Source organism: Agelaius tricolor, unplaced genomic scaffold, assembly GCF_023055355.1.
Source record: "Agelaius tricolor isolate 1412-34295 unplaced genomic scaffold, bAgeTri1.0.p SCAF_4, whole genome shotgun sequence".
In the NCBI taxonomy this organism is placed as follows: Eukaryota; Metazoa; Chordata; class Aves; order Passeriformes; family Icteridae; genus Agelaius; species Agelaius tricolor.
In genome coordinates this window covers 25,670,730-25,690,717 of record NW_027269264.1, presented here as the reverse complement: position 1 = coordinate 25,690,717, position 19,988 = coordinate 25,670,730, and the positions used below count along the sequence as shown (strand labels likewise).

The 19,988-nt window shown below is 38.4% G+C and overlaps 1 protein-coding gene across 1 annotated transcript in view; it reads left to right on the top strand.

Annotated features, from left to right (window-relative positions):
- SH3GL2 (SH3 domain containing GRB2 like 2, endophilin A1) overlaps positions 1-18,964 on the top strand; it is a 90,959-nt gene extending 71,995 nt beyond the window's left edge. Inside the window, exons 3-9 of the mRNA XM_071424951.1 lie at positions 1,825-1,897; positions 6,690-6,833; positions 8,733-8,866; positions 9,938-10,096; positions 11,511-11,614; positions 14,932-15,062; positions 17,474-18,964. Of these exons, the coding sequence (XP_071281052.1) occupies positions 1,825-1,897; positions 6,690-6,833; positions 8,733-8,866; positions 9,938-10,096; positions 11,511-11,614; positions 14,932-15,062; positions 17,474-17,673 (945 nt within the window). The 3' untranslated portion in view covers positions 17,674-18,964. The remainder of the gene's footprint in view (positions 1-1,824; positions 1,898-6,689; positions 6,834-8,732; positions 8,867-9,937; positions 10,097-11,510; positions 11,615-14,931; positions 15,063-17,473) is intronic.
- Positions 18,965-19,988: the final 1,024 nt, after the last annotated feature.

Genomic DNA, 19,988 nt, shown 5'->3' with positions numbered 1-19,988 from the left:
CTCCACTGGCAATGTGCTTCAGGTGCATGGGGAAGAAGCCTCTAACAGGCTGTTTGGTGAGGCTGGCACTGATAGCACTGAGTGACTCTGTGGAGGGGAAAAAAAAAGAAAAAAAGCCACAGCTGTGTGTGGCAGTGATAGTATTTCACCTGAAAGGATCAGTAGGGGCAGCATTTTTTCAGGCTTCAGCTTTCAAAGGTACTATCAAATCTTGTAATAAAAGCATGTGCTAGGAGATTTGTAACATATCTGATACATATCTGATATGTAACTCTGATTAAATGAAAAATAAGCTATTTATCTGTATATTTGTATAATGAGGTGGGGAAAAAATCTTGGATGGAAAAATAAGGGGCATATACTTTGTACTTCTAACTAAGAAAGCACAGAGCTGGTTTCTTCCTCTCAGCTTCTGTTTAAGTGGGTAACCAGTATAGGCATTCCTACTAGAAAATGTTAGCAAGGATTCAGAAAACTGGGATAAATTGGACATTGCAACAGCCAGGTGTGGGTCCCACATCATGCTTGTGGGCAGGATGGGTTGGCAGCCCAGGAGACAGGAACACTGAAAGCTGTGGAAGTTATGAGCAAATCCATCAGTTGCCTCCATGCTGCCCACCTGGCCCTGTGTCCACTGCCAGCTTTTCTGCAGGTAGTGAACATGATCCTTCTGCACGTCCCTGGCCTTCTGTTCCCTCGCCCCCACTATCTGCTGCAGCCTCCTAGACATTTCTAAGTTCCTTGCCAGGCAGTTCAGCTACTTATTCACCCAAGTCTGGCAGACCTCTCCTGCTTCTCAGTGTAAGGGATAGAGCAAGACCCGACAGATGGCAATGGCAACAGGAAACAGGAAGGACATGATGACAGCACGATGCAACCAACCTATCTCAGGTGTTCTTTTTTAAAATAGGAACTTGCCATTATGATAAAGGAGTTCACTCTGTGGGACACAAGCTACCCTGCAGAGAAATGCAATGTGTCCTCATAAATACAGAGTACAGGACATTATGGGGATCCCCCAATCTGCCAAAGCAGCATTTTTTCTCTGAGGCCTGATTCTGAGAATAATTGTATACTTTGCTACATTCAGTCTAGGATCTGGACAGGGGCTGCTTCCTAAGAAAGGAAGACTTGCTACGAAAGAATGTAGAAGAAAGTAATGCTATTCAGCTCTAAGTTTTTTAAAATTCTAAATATGGGAATCAGCCAGGGAGAAATAAATGGTCAGTGCATTTTAGCTGATAGGTTTCTTGAAGCTGGGAACTGAATGATATCTAGTCTTCCTTACCCCAGTTTTATCAGATGTTGCTCTGGAAGAGATAAACAGCACATTTTATTGTTAGTGGTTGGTTTTGGGTGACTTCTGCTTTCCTCTCATTTTGCCAGTTATTAGGGGATCAAAGATAGACAGCTCTCCAAAAAGCTGTCTGTGACTGTTCAAAAAGTTTTCCCTATTGAATGGTTCCCATGGTGATATAAAGAACTAGTCCTGTACAGTAATCAAAAGCATCAAATGTATCAATAACACTGTACAACATATCAAATTCCTAACCCATTCTGAGGTACTCTGTACTAATGGCCTTACTTGAGCATGGACCTGCTATAAACTGAAATGGTGGACACATACTTTAGTAGTTTTCCAGGTATTACTACCTGGTTCCAGGTTCTGGTTCCAGGGCTGTTCTGGTACCAGGGCTGTTCTGAAGCACATAAAAATAAAATTATAAGAAGAGTTAAAAAAATCTATAAGAACAAAATGAGAGAAAAACTTCTTCCTTTTGTCTAACTTACATTTTTCTTTTTGTTTAACCCTCTGTCCTCTAGAAAGTGGATGTTACCAGCAGGGCAGTTGTGGAAATAATGGCAAAGACAATAGAGTATCTTCAGCCAAATCCAGGTAACCTAATTTCACAATTTTACAGTTTTGCACCAGTTCTTGAAAACTCTTTTTCTTACCAGTATAAAGTCTGACAGATCTCATCCTCACTGGTGCAATTAAGGTTGACACAAAATTGGTGAAGTTACAGTGAAGTAAACAACAGAGATGAGTACAGGCCTCTATGTAAGGAGAGAATGGAGACTGGCTTTGGAAAGCTTTGTTTCCCTTCTGAGCCTTCTTTCTCTAGGTGAGTGGGCAGCACATACCCATGAACCGGGTGCGCTCACCTGTAGGAGCCAGTGTGTCAGCACTGTGAGTGTGGGGCCTGCCCCGAAGATGGTGATGGCTGTGGCTGCCCAGGACAGCAGGGCAGGGGCAGCTGGGGCAGCCGCAGCCCTGGCATCGTCACAGCTCTGTCCAGGGGCAGCTGCAGCCCTGGTATCATCACAGCTCTGTGCATGGGGCAGCCACAGCCCTGACGTTGTCACAGCTCTGTGCATGGGGCAGCCACAGCCCTGACGTTGTCACAGCTCTGTGCATGGGGCAGCCACAGCCCTGACGTTGTCACAGCTCTGTGCATGGGGCAGCCACAGCCCTGGCATTGTCACAGCTCTGTGCATGGGGCAGCTGCAGGCCTGGCATCGTCACAGCTCTGTGCATGGGGCAGCCACAGCCCTGGCATTGTCACAGCTCTGTGCATGGGGCAGCTGCAGGCCTGGCATCGTCACAGCTCTGTCCAGGGGCAGCTGCAGGCCTGGCATCGTCACAGCTCTGTCCAGGGGCAGCTGCAGCCCTGACGTTGTCACAGCTCTGTGCATGGGGCAGCTGGCATCGTCACAGCTCTGTCCAGGGGCAGCTGCAGCCCTGGCATTGGCACAGCTCTGTGCATGGGGCAGCTGCAGCCCTGGCATTGTCACAGCTCTGTCCAGGGGCAGCTGCAGCCCTGGCATCATCACAGCTCTGTGCATGGGGCAGCTGCAGCCCTGACATTGTCACAGCTCTGTCCAGGGGCAGCTGCAGCCCTGGCATCGTCACAGCTCTGTGCATGGGGCAGCTGCAGCCCTGGCATTGGCACAGCTCTGTGCATGGGGCAGCTGCAGCCCTGGCATTGGCACAGCGCACACCTGGGGATCAGAGGAGGTATGGTGGGAGCATCTGCATGAGGCAGACCCTTCCTTTACCTTCCCAGTCATTTGCCACGTGAAGGAAAAGGATCAGGCAGTCCTTGCAGACCATGGAAAAGCAAAGTTCCAAAGCAACTTCCTTTATGGCACAAGAAGAGGCACCACTTTTCCTCTGGTCCTCCAGCAATTCCCATCCTTGTTACAGAAAAGGGATGGTGCAAAAGAGCTGTTGATGTCATACTGGAGGAAAGGACGGAAAATCAAGGGTTATCAGACATGTCTAAATTGAACCCTCAAAATAGAAACCAATGAGTCTTTTCCATAGGGAGATGAAAGATCAGGTTCAATTGGGCTGATGGAGAACTACATGTTCCTCTTTTGCCAAAAGTTTCTTACAGGAAGGGGTGATCTGGACCTGCAATAAACAAGGAAACCATTACATTGCATATTACAGAGATTTCTGTAGTGGTCCAGGAACATAAGTGTTTTAATACTAGTGTAAGTCAATGCCAGCATCACTGTTAAGGTCAATGGAGTTAGCTTGTAATAAATCACAGAATATGCAGAGTGGGAAAGGACCCTCAAGGATTATTGAGTCCTGGTCCTGCACAGCATCATCCCCAAGAGTCATACCATATGCCTGAGAGTGTTGTACAAACACTTCTCAAACTCAGTCAGGCTGGTTCTGGGACCACTTCCCTGAAGGTAAAATTAGGCCTTCTGTCTACCATGAGTATCTCAGAGTTTCATGTAACTACAGAAAAAATTAATACATTTACACTGAGAAATTTTATTCCTAATAGCTAGAAATAAATTTGAACTGCTGTGAAATGTTTCAACTCCAGTGTGGTATGCTGAAGGGCTATTGCTGCTACAGATTAATCAGCGATTTTTTGATGTTAGATGACAGAAGAGAAGATAATATTTTGATAATGCTGAGAGTGGATTGAAAAAAAAAAAAAGGAGGAATGGTATTTACAAGTTCAAGAAAGTTCAAGAACTTCTAGATAGAAAATAATGATGACCAGAAGAGTTTCTATGTCAGCAGATGAAATTCTGTTTATGACTTGAGTCCACAGCTTCATTGTTCATTGTAATGTACTATGCAGGAAAAGCAACAGGATTGGCAAACATTATGGGGATAGTGATAAAATTAACTGCTGTCAAATTGCTGTTAAGCAACACTGTGTAGACTGAGTAATAAGCTTTGGCTGTTTAGTGCTTCTCTGACTGCCTTCTTGACACATCTGAGTGGTTATGGTTGCTGTGAATTGTGAAACAGGCACACAGTAAAAGCTGAGAGCAAAATTTCTGCAGGTAGCTATGAGTATGATTTCAGGCATTTCAGGCAGTTTTTAATTTGCAGTGCTGCATGAAAAAACAGTTTGCATAGTCTAGCTACATATCCCTTCATCTGCTTGTGGCACATGCAAGTAGAATCAAAAAATTAACATCGTAATAGGCGGGGGAAGATTCACTTTCATCCCTATATAATGAGATCATGTTGTTCATTCCACAGGTAAGAAGAAAGGAGGACTAAACCTGAGCACTCACCTGATCTTAGATTGTTTTATGTCAGTTGCAAAAGGGCTGCCTATAATAAGAATTGTAATTTATTTTTTCAATAAAATAAAATGTTTTCTCTTTTAAAATTCTCCCTACAACTGTATTACCTTTTACATGGGTCATGCCATTTTCTAGTATTTCCCATTTGCTTTCCCATTTTCATAAAAATTAGGAATATTACATTGGGAAAAGGGAGGGAATTTAGTTTAAAAAACAAAATTTAAAAAAAGACAACAAAACAACCCACAAACAGGAAAAAAACCCCCTTTAACAGCAATATTTTAAAGAAAATTAAAAGTTTGCCTGGGTTTGGAAGGAAGACGAAGAGTTGAGATGTCGAACACACTCCTTGATAAATAACATGTGCCTGGAAAACACTTGGATAACATAGTACAGTGATATTACAGAACACCTAGTCCGTCATGTTTCGAAATATCAATTAAAGAAGTATGCGTCATTGTCTAACTTTTGCTTTCTACTCTTACCTTGCTGTCCAAAATATAGCCACTTCATTTTTTCATTTCCCCTCTTATATTTCTTTCTTTAATTTATGAAAATACTCCATTTGCTCATGATTTAATTCAGCTTGCTGCCTCCATTCCCCTGACTAATTTTGTTTGTGCCTTGTTTTCTTTTGTGCTTCTGTATTTTCTTATTGCCACCATCATTTCAATGACATTTAACTTCATTAAAATGCAGTTTCTTATCTTGAACAGTCAGCAAGTCTGCTGACTGTAGTTTTGTAGTGGGTAGAAACAGAAGGCATGAAGAAATTCAGATGTTGAAAAACATAATCTGATGGCACTCAAGGGTAGTGGGAAAACAAAAAAAACAATAATTACTAAATGTTAAAAATACGTTGCCCTTTCATAGCTGGTTTTCAGGCAAAATAAGTACTGTGAGACTTGCATGATTTTCCTTTGTGTGTTTCCATGTCTGTATCTGTGTGAACAGATACAAAGGCTGAAAAGTGAAACATACTCTGCAACAAGATCTCTCTCTTGATATGCACTTTTAACAATAAATATATGAAAAACATTTTTTGACTCCAGTCTGCTAATATTTCATTTTGCTGAAGTGACTTGTGCAAGGCTGAGTTTTGACCAATGAAATCAGCATACAACAGTGTGAACTAATAATGTTTTGTTGACAGGAAAACTAATTTTAAGACACCTTACAAAGTCAAGTGTTTGCAAGGGGGAAGGTAGAATGGTAGAATTCATAGCTGCCCTCCAGTAGCACACACAGTAATGCAGATTAGAAACATGCTCTGAGTCTGCATTGCTGGCAGTAGGATTTAGCTGGAGAAATTTGAAGTCAAATGGCATTAACTAATTCACTCTCTTCAGGCCATTCACATGCTGTAGTTGCAAAAATTCACTAGAGCACAGCAGCAAACAAATTAATAATTTTATATTTGCTGTCTTTGTTTCCATCAATTAAAATATTTGTATGGTGTCTTTTAATATTGTTCTTCAGGTGTGTGTCTGAAATAAAATGCAAGATCAAGTACAGCTGAAAACCTTATTGAAGTAGGAATTTCCCTAAATCCCCATAAAAAGCAAAAAGTGTTGGAAAGGTTGCTGCACATCATGTTTGGAGATATAGGCTTTCCTTAATGTTCTACAACCAAAAAACTTTCAAACATTTAAAAAGTGGGGGGGTACCACAGTTTAATCTTCAGTATACCTAGTCTGGACTTTTCCTTGAGGGTAAGGCTGGTTCAATCTAGTATCCATCTGGTACCCAGGGATTTTAAGATTAAGATTAATCTGGAGATATCGTAAAGATTTCTTCTCTGTCACAGGTCAAACATGCTATTTTGGGAGGGTTCCTGGGCTTTTTTTTGTCCAAGTCATTTCAAGGGAAGCTTTGTCTTAGAAGTTCAGGGCAGAGACTCCTCTCTAATCTGCCAGAAAAATAAAAACAGTATTGACCAACAATATTTCATTCCTTTGCTCTAAAAATAATTTATGAAAAACAGGGCTTAGTCATGAACTTACATAGTATTTTTAAAGTAAGTTTTAAGTTGCTCAGATAAATTTAGACACAAGAATGGATTTATGCCTGTGTAGGTAAATGATTGCATGCTTGTAACCTCTGTCTCTTGCCTTCTTCAGCTTCCAGAGCTAAACTCAGCATGATCAACACTATGTCAAAAATTCGAGGCCAGGAAAAGGGACCAGGCTATCCTCAGGCAGAAGCCTTACTGGCAGATGCAATGCTGAAATTTGGCCGAGAACTTGGTGAAGAATGCAACTTTGGTAACTTGTTTACTTCCCTTTCCATTATAATGCAATAAAAATGGTAGGAAAATTTCATACAACTTTCATTATTAAAGGGCTGCACTCTTATAGAGGAAAAACATCTGCAAGAAGCATTTGAGTTCTGCTTCTCTGCAAGAAGCGTTAGAATTCTGCTTCATCCAGCTTTTCCTTTAAGGTTGGTCTAGGCCTGTTTTGAGTATCTTTTGAAGATTTTGACCAGAGAAACTTTTTGTATAAATGGAAGTCAAATTGTTTCCATTTTGACCCATAGGTTTTAGCTCTCTGTCATAAATTGTGATACTGCGGCTGTGTTGGATTGAAATATGTACATGTACAGAAATTATATTATTGTCTATGCATATATAGAACAAAGTGCTTTTGTCCTCAGAATCCTTAAACCAACTGTTACTGTCATCATTGCAGGCAAGGAATAAAAACTAATAGATTTTTAATAGGCTTTGGCCTTTTTTTCTGACCAAATTCCACACTTTAAGGCACAAATGAACACTCCTGTCTTATCTGTTAACTGCGTCTCCCTCCAAGCCCAAATGAGTTTACAGCTGTCTGGGTTACAGATGTTAAATTGACTCTTAAAACTATGTTCTGCAATAGAGTTCTGATTATAAAAAGATGACATTACAACAGCATACTTTGTCTTTCTGTCTTGTTTGTGTGGACTTCTCTGTGACCATTTTTACATGACAACACACAGGACCCTCAAACAGGACTGTGGAAATCCTCTTCTCTATTTGAACCATCATAAAATTGTTTTCCTGACATAAAGACATATGGAATGGAAAAAGTACTTTCTTATTTGTTTTATATAATTCACTAGTAAGCTTGACAGATGCAATTTGATTTGCGCTAAATACTACTGTTTTTTTTAATTGGTTGCCTCTCATTTATTAAATTTCAAACAATTTTTAAAAGGAAAATGAAGAACTAATATAATCTAGTTCCTGAAACTTGCTTTATATTCTGTGACAACAGCATTACCATGCAGCAGAATAGAAACAACAATTATTTTCACATTCTTAACTAATAGCAGCTATTATGGCTATTTGTCATTCTTTGTCCCCATCTGGAAGGCTCTCTCATTTTGCAGTGCATTGCTGGCATCTGCTGCTTGGGAAACAAAGCTTGATTTCTCACATATTTTGGTTTTCAGACCCTTCATATTCTTTGAAAATGGTTTTATTTTTCTTCTCCCTAACCTATACCTCAAACCAGGAGGTATGTTTGAGCTTCTTGTTTTTCTATTTATGGAGCAGAAGTAAAACAGAGTGGTAGTTTTTGTGGCCCTCAAGTTAGTGTTGGAGGAAATTTCAAAAGGCAGTTAGGGTTATCGAAGTTTATGAGCTTCATACACCTACACTTGAGTGGTCTGTGTGGCAGACCACTCTCAAGTGTAGTAGTACTATGAAGTCTATAGTCTCATCAAAAAACCTTTCATAAAAAAAAAATCTGTGAAATTTTTAAGAATTCTTACATTTGGTACTGTCACCAGTCTTACTGATAGAAATGGGGAGATCTAGACTTGAATTAAACTATTTTTTAATGCAGTGTGGTGATGATACCACCAAATAAATACAATTCTGTTCTAGCATATTTATTTCAACAGAGTGGGGAATGAACGGGCAGTAAGGGATGTGGAGGAGCCTGTCTTGGCACATCATAGAACCACAAATTCAGCTGTATTACAAGGCGTGAACTCTGGTGGCTGCAGGAGTGTAAAATCTATGTTGCTCTTTCACATAGTGCATCATCCTCTGTGTCTTTCCTAAATTTGAGACTGAAAATGAAATACGAACTGTAGTTGCCATGAAGTTTCCATGACTCAGTCTCATTCTACGATGATTTGAAATGAACATATTTTGACTGAATCTTTTATTTCAGGACCAGCACTTGTTGATGTGGGAGAAGCTATGAAGGAGCTTTCTGAAGTCAAGGACTCTTTAGACATGGAAGTGAAGCAAAACTTCATTGACCCACTTCAGAATCTCCATGATAAAGATCTGAGAGAAATACAGGTATTACCCTCAATGCAGCATTTTACTAATGCCAAGTGTGTGGACTGTCTATATGTTTAGAATTTTTGTTAGTTGTGTAGTTTAAAATGGGCCGTTCAGGTTTGAAAATGACCTGATTTTTGTCTCTTTTGGCTTGAATTTTGCTTTCAATTCTGTATCTCTTGATGATGCATTAGAAAGGGAAAGATAAAAATTTGAACATTTTTGGTGGCAAAATTTTCAGTCTTTTGCAGGCAAGAGCACAGTACTCTAATCTTGCCATTTGAAAGCTCATTTCACAAAATAGATGTACTGATGTTCACATGCCATTTTCTAGTGTATGGCAAATGCTTATCTGCATGAGTAGCTGCTCTTCTCAGCTCAGTAAGGCTTTCATACTGTTAAATGTATGTGGATGAAAGATATCTTGGACTGTTTGATATCATTTAGAAAATGGGTAGTTATAAATATTGTAGTGCATGATAAATTGATTCTTCTGAGAGAAAGTAAACACCTCAAGTAATCATGGTCATGCTGGTAGCATTAACTTCTGGCCAGTTGAACGTGGCAGCTGCTAAACAGATGAACATGAATGTTACCTCAGAGAACAGTCTAGGAAATCTTCAGTATAAGATAGCATTAAGATAATGTAGTGGTCTGGTAGAAATGATAAAAATAAATCCTGTGTTGCTTTGTTTATGAATGCTGTTACACAGACAAAAATGTAATAAGTTGTGCTTTTAAAAGTATTTTCTCCTGAACATCTAGTAAAAAAACAGTGTACAGGTAATTCTCATCAGAGTTAAAAAGCAAGAAACCTGTGTATCCTTTATAGAGATGGCAATTGAAGTTGTCCATTCTGCATGGCCTTTTATTAGTCTTGGTCTGTCATTTAGGTTGCCGCTTCTTAAATGATATGTAAACCCACGTATTTCATTGTTCCGTATTTCTCTCCTCTGGGAAGGGATTAGTAGACAGCAAACAACATATGTTTCCAAGTGTGCATGGCCTACCTGCTTACAATGCAGTATCAGGAAAATTGGGGAAGGTCCTTTATTGTCTGCTCGCATTTGTGTTTTTTTGGTTTTTTAGCATCACCTGAAGAAAATGGAGGGTCGACGCCTGGATTTTGATTACAAGAAAAAAAGACAGGGCAAGCTCCCTGATGAAGAACTTCGTCAAGCTCTGGAGAAATTTGATGAATCAAAAGAAATTGCTGAGTCAAGCATGTTTAACCTTCTGGAGATGGATGTGAGATAACCCTTGTTAATCTTTGACCAGAGTCTTAGAAAGATAGTGGAGGCACTTTCCTTCTTGTTGGACCCAGTGAAAGGCTCAGAACCTATAGTAATGTACAGCATGTTCTTATAGGAACAATTTTTTAGGTATTCTATAGAAAACTGAGCTAGAGAATGTGAGTCCTTTGTAGCATCGTTATGCTTCCTAAATGCAAAGCATTACTTAGAAAACAGAAGTATCTTTCTTCTTAGAATTATGTAAATATAACTATTTATGTTTACTTGTGATTATAGGGTTTGGACCAAGTCTTTCGCTCAAGTGTGTGGGCTGCTGAGAGGACTGTAAAGATCAGAAATTATGAACTCATAACCCTATGGTCTCTGCTGTAATCAGATGCAATCGTGAATAGAAAACTCAAAGTCACTGTAACTGTTTATATCTGACTCTGCAGAATATGTTTTGCTTATATATTGGTTCAGATTGAGCATTTTCTGGGTTTATCTAATGTTTTACTTATAATTAATGTTGAAATTGTTAAATTAAGCAAGAAAAAATATCTCTATAACATGTCAGCTGGGGTCTGTCTTATAGAATATGTAGTCAAAGGAAATTAACTTTAAGTATTTCTGTTGATGTGAATTATTTGATTTATTTTAAGTTCACACCTATTCTAACTCTTCATTTTGTTACTAGATTGCTGTAGAGGGGCTATAACAAACCTGAAAATATTTGCATATAGAACTTAGTATTTCCATAGGAATTAAATATAACTACAATGAAATTAAGGAAATATAACAAGCTTGTAGTTTTAATCTTTGTAACAACATCCATACCCATGTGTGCAAATAGTGCTGACAAACATTCCCATCACCATTGTGGTGTTGTGCACTATGAAAACCACTAGCAATTGCACTACGCACAAAGTGGGGATCTGAGTGTGTTTTCCCTTATGAAGTGGAATGCTCTCTGCCCTCAGCACAATTATTCTGCATCCCAGAGTCTGTAGTAACTCTGTTTTGGTCTGCTTCACAGGTCAGAATACAATAGAAGCATGATCATAGTCCCTGTGGTTCTGTGCCCTTCAAAGGCAGGGAGGGAGAAGGTGTATTATACTCTCATTACAGTCTCATTTTTACTTTCATATTGTTTGCTGACTGTGGTAGGTCTGTAGGCTGCTGTTCATGCAAATCAGCCATGGAGAGATGATCAGCAGAGAAGAGTTGCAGTTACCATTCCAGATCAGGTCATAATCAGATGTGGTAATGAATAAAGACTAATATGTAAATATTTACTGCTAACTTCAAAGATGAACAAGGTTTTAGAGAGATAAGTTGAACTACCTTTGAAGTGGACAGTGATCTTTATTCTCTATTGCCTGAGCCTTTAGTATTCACCTAAGATCTGATGTTTTAATGTCAATCCTCAGATTGAACAAGTGAGCCAGCTTTCTGCTCTTGTGCAAGCCCAGCTGGAGTACCACAAGCAGGCCACACAGATCCTACAGCGAGTTACTTCTAAACTGGAAGATAGGTAATGCACTTTTTGTAAGTTTCTTGAATAGTTTGTTAGTTTTACAGAGGTAGAAACCCTATGACTAGAATAGAATGCTGTTATCCTTCTCAATTGGTACTTGCTCTTTAATGAAATCAAGAACCATTTCATTAGATGATTGCAAGCTGATATTTAAATGTTTTGGAGATGCATCTACTTCTGAGTTCAGGAAAGCACCTCAGCTCAGTAAAGCTATCAAACATGAGTTAACTGAAAGTAAGTGTTTGTAAATATTGAACTCAATGACAGTCGCAACTTTGGATTCCTTACTGTTTGTGCATGTATTCGCAAAGTGTGCTCATTCTGAAAGATGTTAAAAATTGATTTTGCAAAAGAGTATCTTGTTGCATTCTTATCTACCTGAAGATCTTCCTGAGCCAGTAGTGAGATCCTCATTATTAACAACTTCATTAAATATTCCTCGTATCATCAGATCAAACTTGATACAGGACTTGAGCAATCTCTTCCATCCCCATTTGTATAACTGCATATGCTATCAGAATTCCTACAACATCTTTTTTTAAGAGTTTTTCATCATTTCTACTTTAGAATTTTTGTTTCCATCAAAACAAATTGATTAACTCCTCACACACACATCCTTCTTAAAAGAAATTTAACATTCAGGGAAGGTTTCTCTACTAATATGGTTCTGGCAGACTCCTAGAAAAAGCTGGATATAATTCCCAAGAGGAGATAATGTTCACGTACTGTGCAAAGGCAGCTGTTTTCTGATGTCATTAGTATAGATCAAGTTGCTAATACTGCCGGGTCTGTCAGTATTAATTTTCTCAGAGCATGCATCCTGAAAGCCTCATTCACTTCTGAGTCCCAAAGTCTTTGTGACTAGAAGGAGCACTTGTTTTGGTGGGTGGGCTGTCATGCTGACTGTTCATGGATACAGTTTGCAGCGCTGTCTAAACAGCTAACAGAACAATTTTTAGCACTTGCAAAAGAGAACTGCAATTCACTTTCTTTATAGAAGCATTAAAAATTCCTCAGGGACAGGTGTTTTATCTGGTGGTCCATACATTATGCCATTAATTGAACATACATGTCTACAATAGATTTCTCTTCCTGTACCAATTCAGATGATCCTTTGCCATTTTTAAATTTCTGCTAACTGGTCAGTATTAAGTTTCAACTGTGAATGATTTTATCTTTGCAAGGACCTCTCATCAGAATGTTGTGGTAATTCAGTTGAACTAAACATTTTGCATCCCTAATTGTAAAGAGGCTGCTGGCTAAATCGTACTTTATCCACACCTCTGGACACAAACAGAGCGCTGTGATGTGTTCGTGCCAGAGATGAGTCAGGGATGTAGAGCTGTTACTATCCAAACTACTAGTCTTTCCCTGCTGGTGATAGGCAGGTAGCAAGTAATGCATAACCCCCAGAGTTTGGTTGTGGGTTTTTGGTTTTTTTTTTTTTTTTTTTGACTATACAGGCCAGAAAATAAATAATTATTTAGTTTTAAGCTAAGCAAATTTATTACTGTTCACTGTCAGTGATGTCTACAGCACATACTGCCCATTTTCTAGGTACTCTTTGAAAGAGTGAATGGAACCTGTTTATGCTGGCTCCCAGCATGGACAATGTCTTATAAATACCAAGACTGTCCTGTGCAAAATATTCACAAAAGAATGTTTTAAAAGTATGAGATAGACTGTAAAAACTATGAAACATTTAAAAATGCACTTGTCTTCTATTTTTTTCTTGGCCATTTAGATTAGACTTCAAGATTTCCTTCAGGAAGTACAAGTGAAAGAATTTAATTTCTTTTCTACACATTAGTAGGAAGGCATAAATGCCCTTAAAATGCCATGATTCCAGGAATTGGGAAATATTAGGAGCTTGGCAAACATTGAGAAATTTTCAGTAAAATTAATAAAAACTAGAAGGCCAGCAAAGACTATTTTAAACTCCTTTTTTCACCAACACAGTTTTCCCAACACAGTATCATGACAGAGCAGCTGGGAAGCAGGAATGGTCTCCTTGGAGGTATTTCTTTTCTTAAGAAACATGGCTCATGCTGAGCTTTTGGGTAGTTTTTAGCAAGTCACTAGAACTGTCACCTTATAGTTCATAATCTGAAAAAAAATGGTGTTTCATGAATGCATTAAGTGTAACAGAATTAGTTTAAGTATTTCTTAAAAATTTTACTGTCTTGAATTTTGCTAATGAGTGAAACAAAACAAAGGCTTTTTACTTATTTTGACCACTTCAATTATTTAAGTGGGTTTTTCTGGTTTTGGGCATTTTTTAAAAATTTTTGTTTGTTTGTTTGTTGGTTGGTTTTTTGTGGTTTTTTTTTTTTTTTGGTTGGTTTCTTCTTTTTTTTTTTTTTTTTTGCTTATGGTTTGGTTTGCTTAGGGTTTGGTTTTTAAATGTGAAAGAAAAGCATTCTCTAGGAACTGACTTATATTGGTATTTTGGATGGTGAGGAAAACCTTGCTATAGGGATCAAAAGTCAGTAAGTTAGATTAAGATCTTTACAATAGATAAATCAAAATGTGCTACCAGCAGCAAATCTAGGGCAGATATAGAAAAGGTTAGAAAAATCAACTTGTCTTGTAAGTACTTATGAAGTGTTCTTTCATATGTGGAATTAGAAATACATGTGGTAGTTGTTCTGCATAAGCTGCTCTGATTCTGTTCATCCCTTCCCTGAATTTTACCCTGGAATCTATAAATAGACCCTCCCCTAGAAACTCTAGATTTCTCAATTAGAAGAAATAGTTGAAATTAATGATAAATAAATGGTTATTTTGAGAGTAGGGAAGAGTGGACTTTTGTCCCTTTGTGAAACAAGTATGCCAAACTGCAAATTAACCAAGTCTGAAGCTGAAGTCAGTACATTCCCACAGAGTCTTCTTACAAAATGACAAGAGTTGGCATCAATCAACTGAATAAATAATGCTTGCAAGGATTAGAAACAAGAAGTCATGGTTTAAATGGGGACAGAGCTGTTTGTCTAGCTCTTCTCTAAGCATTGATAGTCATGCAACAAGTTTTTCTTCATTAAGAGTGCTTGGTTTTTGTTAGGCGAGAGGAAGATAGACAAATTGCTAGATTTCTAAAAGGAATGAAAAATTAACAACTTAATGGCACAGTCACATTGGCTGGTTTTGGTAATTTAATACTGTTGTAAACAAAAAAACCCACTCCAAATGACTCAACTTGTTTACTATGGATGACTGGTGGATGAGAACTTCAGCCTTGGAAATAAAGGTATTTGGTGCATCTCGTCTGCTAACAAGATATTAACTCTTGACATTTAACCTTGATGTTTTGGCAGAATAAAAGAGGCATCATCTCAGCCCAGGCGAGAGTACCAGCCCAAACCCCGTATGAGCCTGGATTTCTCGACTGGTGACAATACACAGCACAATGGAGGGATATCCCATGCCACCACACCCAAACCATCAGGTAATGGCAGAGCTTTGTGTCCATGCAGAAGCTGTATGCTTTGTTCTGGAGATTAGTTTTTCCATGAGGGAAAATGAGAATGGGGATAGTATATAGAAGAGAGATGTTTGAACTGTTGTTTCTTTGGGAAGTGTTCATACCCTCAGGCAGGAGAACAGAGATTGATTATCCACTGCTTTAAATGTGTCTTTTGGTCAAAAATTTATTTTGTCCTAGAAGATTACCCTGAAATACAGATCTTTACAAAATAGGCATTTAGAAAACCAAAATAACAATTGAAAGTTTTTCACAAAAATGCAGAAACCTAAAGCCAGCCGGACCTCCATAACCATATCCTGCTTTTTAAAATCAGGTATTATAACACAATGAACCTGAAAGTAAAAATAACTGAAAAGAAAAACTATGCTATATGAGCAATTTTCTTTGTCCAAGTAGGAGCAGCACAAGCAAGATTAACCATTAGTATGAGTGTACATAATTACTATCTTAAAGAATGGTTTATTTAATATCAGCCATACCATGGAAGTCTTATTATTTGTTTCTTTCTGTCATCCCATGGTACAGCGAGGGCTGGCCTCCGTCCAGACCCTGATTTTAGTTATTCCAGTTTACCTCAGTGACAATTGCTATCACATTCCATCTTGCAAGAGTAGGTGTTTTTCACTAGTTCTTTAGTCAGTGTTTCCTTTCTTTCCATAACATCCTGATGAGAATGTTTGATTTTCTCCCACATATAGACAGGAAGATTATCTCCATTTAGCTCTGACAACTTGAAATAATCTTACACAACCTTGCAAACTCGTAACAATCTCCTCACTGTGCTAACAAGGAGAAGGATATAATAGAGATTCCTTGTGCATGAGTGTGGCTTGAGTCTTGCATGCTAGAGCTCTCCTCATTCCACCAGTAATTTTCTTCTTTACTCCTTTTTTGTAGTCTCATGAACACTCTGTGCTAAGCCAGAGCAACTGATATTCATGTATCTCTCCAGCATTTATATTTCCCTCTTCAGAGGGCAGTATTTAACAGTTTCTTAAGTTGGGCTTTTATTTGGAAGTGTATTTTGGTTTCAGAGGTACACCTTTGAAAATTTTTGAATATATGTTTAGAGAGATTAATTTAAAGATTTTATTTGCTATTTCTTCTAAATTTCATCTGTATCCTCATTTAGCAATGAGGATACGAAACATGCTTACTGTAAGGCTTGTTGATGTCAGCACAGTAGTCTTCATGACAAAGAAATCAAAATACACTCTAATCATTATGTAAAGAAAATAAAATAAGATTTCACTATAGAATTTAATAAATTAAGTCTGGTATTTGAAAAACTTGCTCTATTGAGATCCATAGAAATGGAAAATTATTGTTATAAAATAACTCAAGCATGGGCCGTCTAACCAGAGTGAGTGTTCAAAACAAATATGCAGAATGTTTGAATCTGAAATTTACTCATCTTAAAGCCAGTATTCATGCAAAAGTAGAATATATATTCTTATAACTATCATTATGGCGAAGTGATGTGTTGATTCATTTAGACCACTGAAAGTGCATGAACTTTTACTATGGAAATTCAGGTGGGGATATGATTTCTTACAACTTAGTGCTGCTAAATCTTAAGTATTTTGACCAGTAACAATTTTGGTTTTGGTAGGCTTGAAGCTATAGAGACTTCAGGGGGAGGGAAGAGGGAGTATATTTGTTAATTTCATATAACATGTGAAAGTACAATCAAATTAATGACTTATAATAGTATCCATTAGCTAACCTAAAGGGTTTATGGTTAGATGTTCTTGAATTAGCATATTAGAAAGCTCTCAATTTCAAACTTTTTCTGAATCTATCCTGATGGCCCTGCAATGAAGTGTTTTGTGGGAATGGAGAATAAAAATCTTTGGAAGTGTGATACTAAAATTAGGAGGATTAGGAGCAGTGGTATAGCTGTACCAGTGAAATTTCCAAATAAAGGGCAAACACACAGTTATATCTTCACTGTCATTTTAAGCTACCACTTACACTGCTTACCTGAGGTAAACAGACAAAACATCTCTTTGCCAGTAAAGCTGGAAATATGTTAGGGCTTTTTCCTAATTTTTTGTGTTTTATTAACAAATAAAAATTGGATTCCAAATTGATCATGGTTGTGCTTTCAGGTCTGGGCTTGACTATATCTTGATTTTTTTGGGATTCTCAGACTTCTACCAGCAGGCACTTAGAGTAACTGAAGGCTGTCAGAAGCTAATAGTTGTCTTCTAACAAAGAGTGGCAGTCCAAATACAGGTATTATCGAAGAACTATCATCAGAATATTAGTAAGAGCAGAAACAGCAAAATCTGTCATAGGTACAGTAGTAAAATGGGTACTCTTAAGTATTGAGATTTTTAAGCATGTTGTTTCTTGTTTCTTCTCCTTAGGTGCTCACATGGATCAGCCATGCTGCCGAGCTTTGTATGACTTCGAACCAGAGAATGAAGGGGAGCTGGGATTTAAAGAGGGTGATATTATTACCCTCACTAACCAGATTGATGAAAACTGGTATGAGGGGATGCTTCATGGCCAGTCAGGTTTCTTCCCCATCAATTATGTCGATATTCTAGTTCCATTACCCAATTAGGAATGCTGATCCACCGCCTCTGACACAGATAGCTGTGTCAGTACCACTGCTTTCAAAATGCTGCTTCTTACACCTTACAAGTGCAAACTGCAGTGGTTAGAGTTACCAATTCCTAATGAGCATCTTTGGTTTACGTGTTGTCATACTATGTGGTGGTGATGCGTTGTATCTTCTGAGCCAGCATAGCGTGGATTAGTTTATTGACTGTGCTGGCCTGGTAGTAACCAGAGCCATTAGTGAGTGAAACGGGGAAGATGATGGCAAGCAAAGCAGGTAGTTCACAGTGAAGTAGCAGGAAGTGAAGGTGGTGTTGGGAAGATAATGCCTATCACCACCGTATTACTTTTTCAGTCTTAGTTCTCTATAAAAAGAGGGAAAAGTTCTTGCCATTCCATCTTTCCCTTCCTAATGATACAGTTCACACAGGTCTAACATTGACTAACCAGAATTGTATCTTCCAACCAAACTGGCTGGCTGTTCTCACAGAGAGAGCATAAGTGTAGATCCTCTGGTTTCTCAGAAAGTGAACCACTGTACTGTGTGTCCTGCTGCTCTCTGCTAAGTTTTATATTCTTAATTATCGTTAAAAGGCCTATTTCCCTCCAGAGGTAAACTGTAAGCTATCAAATGGGGATTCCTGTAGTAGAAATGTTGGACCACAAACCACCTGAATTTGCCCTTCAGGAACTTTTAGCATGCTCACCAAAATGCCAGTAAATGGGCAAGATGGGGAATAAAACTGGCATTTATTTAATGTTTCTTGTCAAGTCTTGGCACAAAACCTTGCTGCTTAAGCACCAGATATCCTTTGTAAACTCATTCACTGAGGAATGCAGTAACCAACCAAACACAACCCTCATTTCATTTGTTTCTGTCTGCCATGTGTTCTTTGAACATCATTTGTGCATACTCTCTCCTCAATGAGGACAAAATAAAACATGTTATTTTTCTGTTGAGCAACTGAAGACATGTGGCTGTATATATAAAAACATTTCCCATCTGTTTAGTTGGTTCTCCTGTGTTCCTCCTTCCTGCACTTGGTGTGTACAGTGCTGTGCCTAGCTTCTTGGCATTCTTTTGGTAACAGTTGCAGAAGTTCTGTTAGTTTAGTTATCCAGAGTTCTATTTATCTAAATTGTACAGACTCTATCAGAGGTTTAATGTGCTGCTTCGAATGTGCCACTTCAGTACTGGATGATGTGAAATGAAGACAATTCCCTACTGCTTAATGTTTAAACTATATCATGGAAAGTATTGTTATTTCAAATAAATGCTGAGAGAATAACTAGAATGATGTTGTGGATTATTGCTTTATTGCTTTAAAATCTGCTTTGATAACTTCAGCTAACAAGAATTTTATTTTAGATGTATTTCTCATTTCCTGCAAATGTGAAAATTTTTTTCTTTTTTGGCATTATCATTTTACTTTAAATAAATCTCATACATATAATGGCCTTTATAAGCAGGATGAACTTAACAGTGACCACATTAAATTAGTCTCTCAATGACTAGCATGCAGTCTTGTAGATACAAGTTATTGCTTATATTGCCTGGCACCCACAATGCTAATGAAGCTTAAAGAACTTGGTAACTTATAATTTATTTATGGTTTAAGTAAAAACAGAGGTATTGTTACAAGCAAGGCAAACTTGACTTGGAGAAAACTAATTTAAACCAATTCAAGTATTTTTGTGCAGTGAGAACAAAAAGACTCACTTTTCCTGTCCCAGTTCCCAAGCTCAGATTCACTCCTGACTCTCCCCACCAGCTGCTCACTGGCATGGGTACTTGTAGGTGTACAGTATGTCCATAAAAGCTCCACTCTGCTGCTTCTCCCTCCTCATTTTTTCCCCCTTTTCAGTGGTGAGTCAAGGACAGGACTCATTGCGAATATCTGCTAGTGTTTCACAGACTATCTGCACCTCATTGTTCTTCGGCCTTGGTGTCTCTCTGCTAAGAGTGTTTCTCACTTTTATTTTCCCCCTCTTCTGCACTCTGCCATATGATCATGTCCCAGGCCATGTTGACAGAGACTGACAGAGTAGAAGAGTCTTTCAGAGGTGGCACCTCATCCAAGGCTCAGTTCAAGGTCAGGCTGGATGAGGGTCTGAGTAAACCCATGTAATTGAAGATGCACATTGCAGGAGTCTTTGGCTGGGTGACATTTTACAGTCCCTTCCAACCCAAACTACTAAAAAAATATACATACAGATACAATTCCTGTAACTTTTTATTACAGTTAAGTCCTAAATCCTGTGGCTGGCCTCTAAGGAAGTTTCTGCCAGTGATTGGAAGAAATCTGTTTCAAACTCATT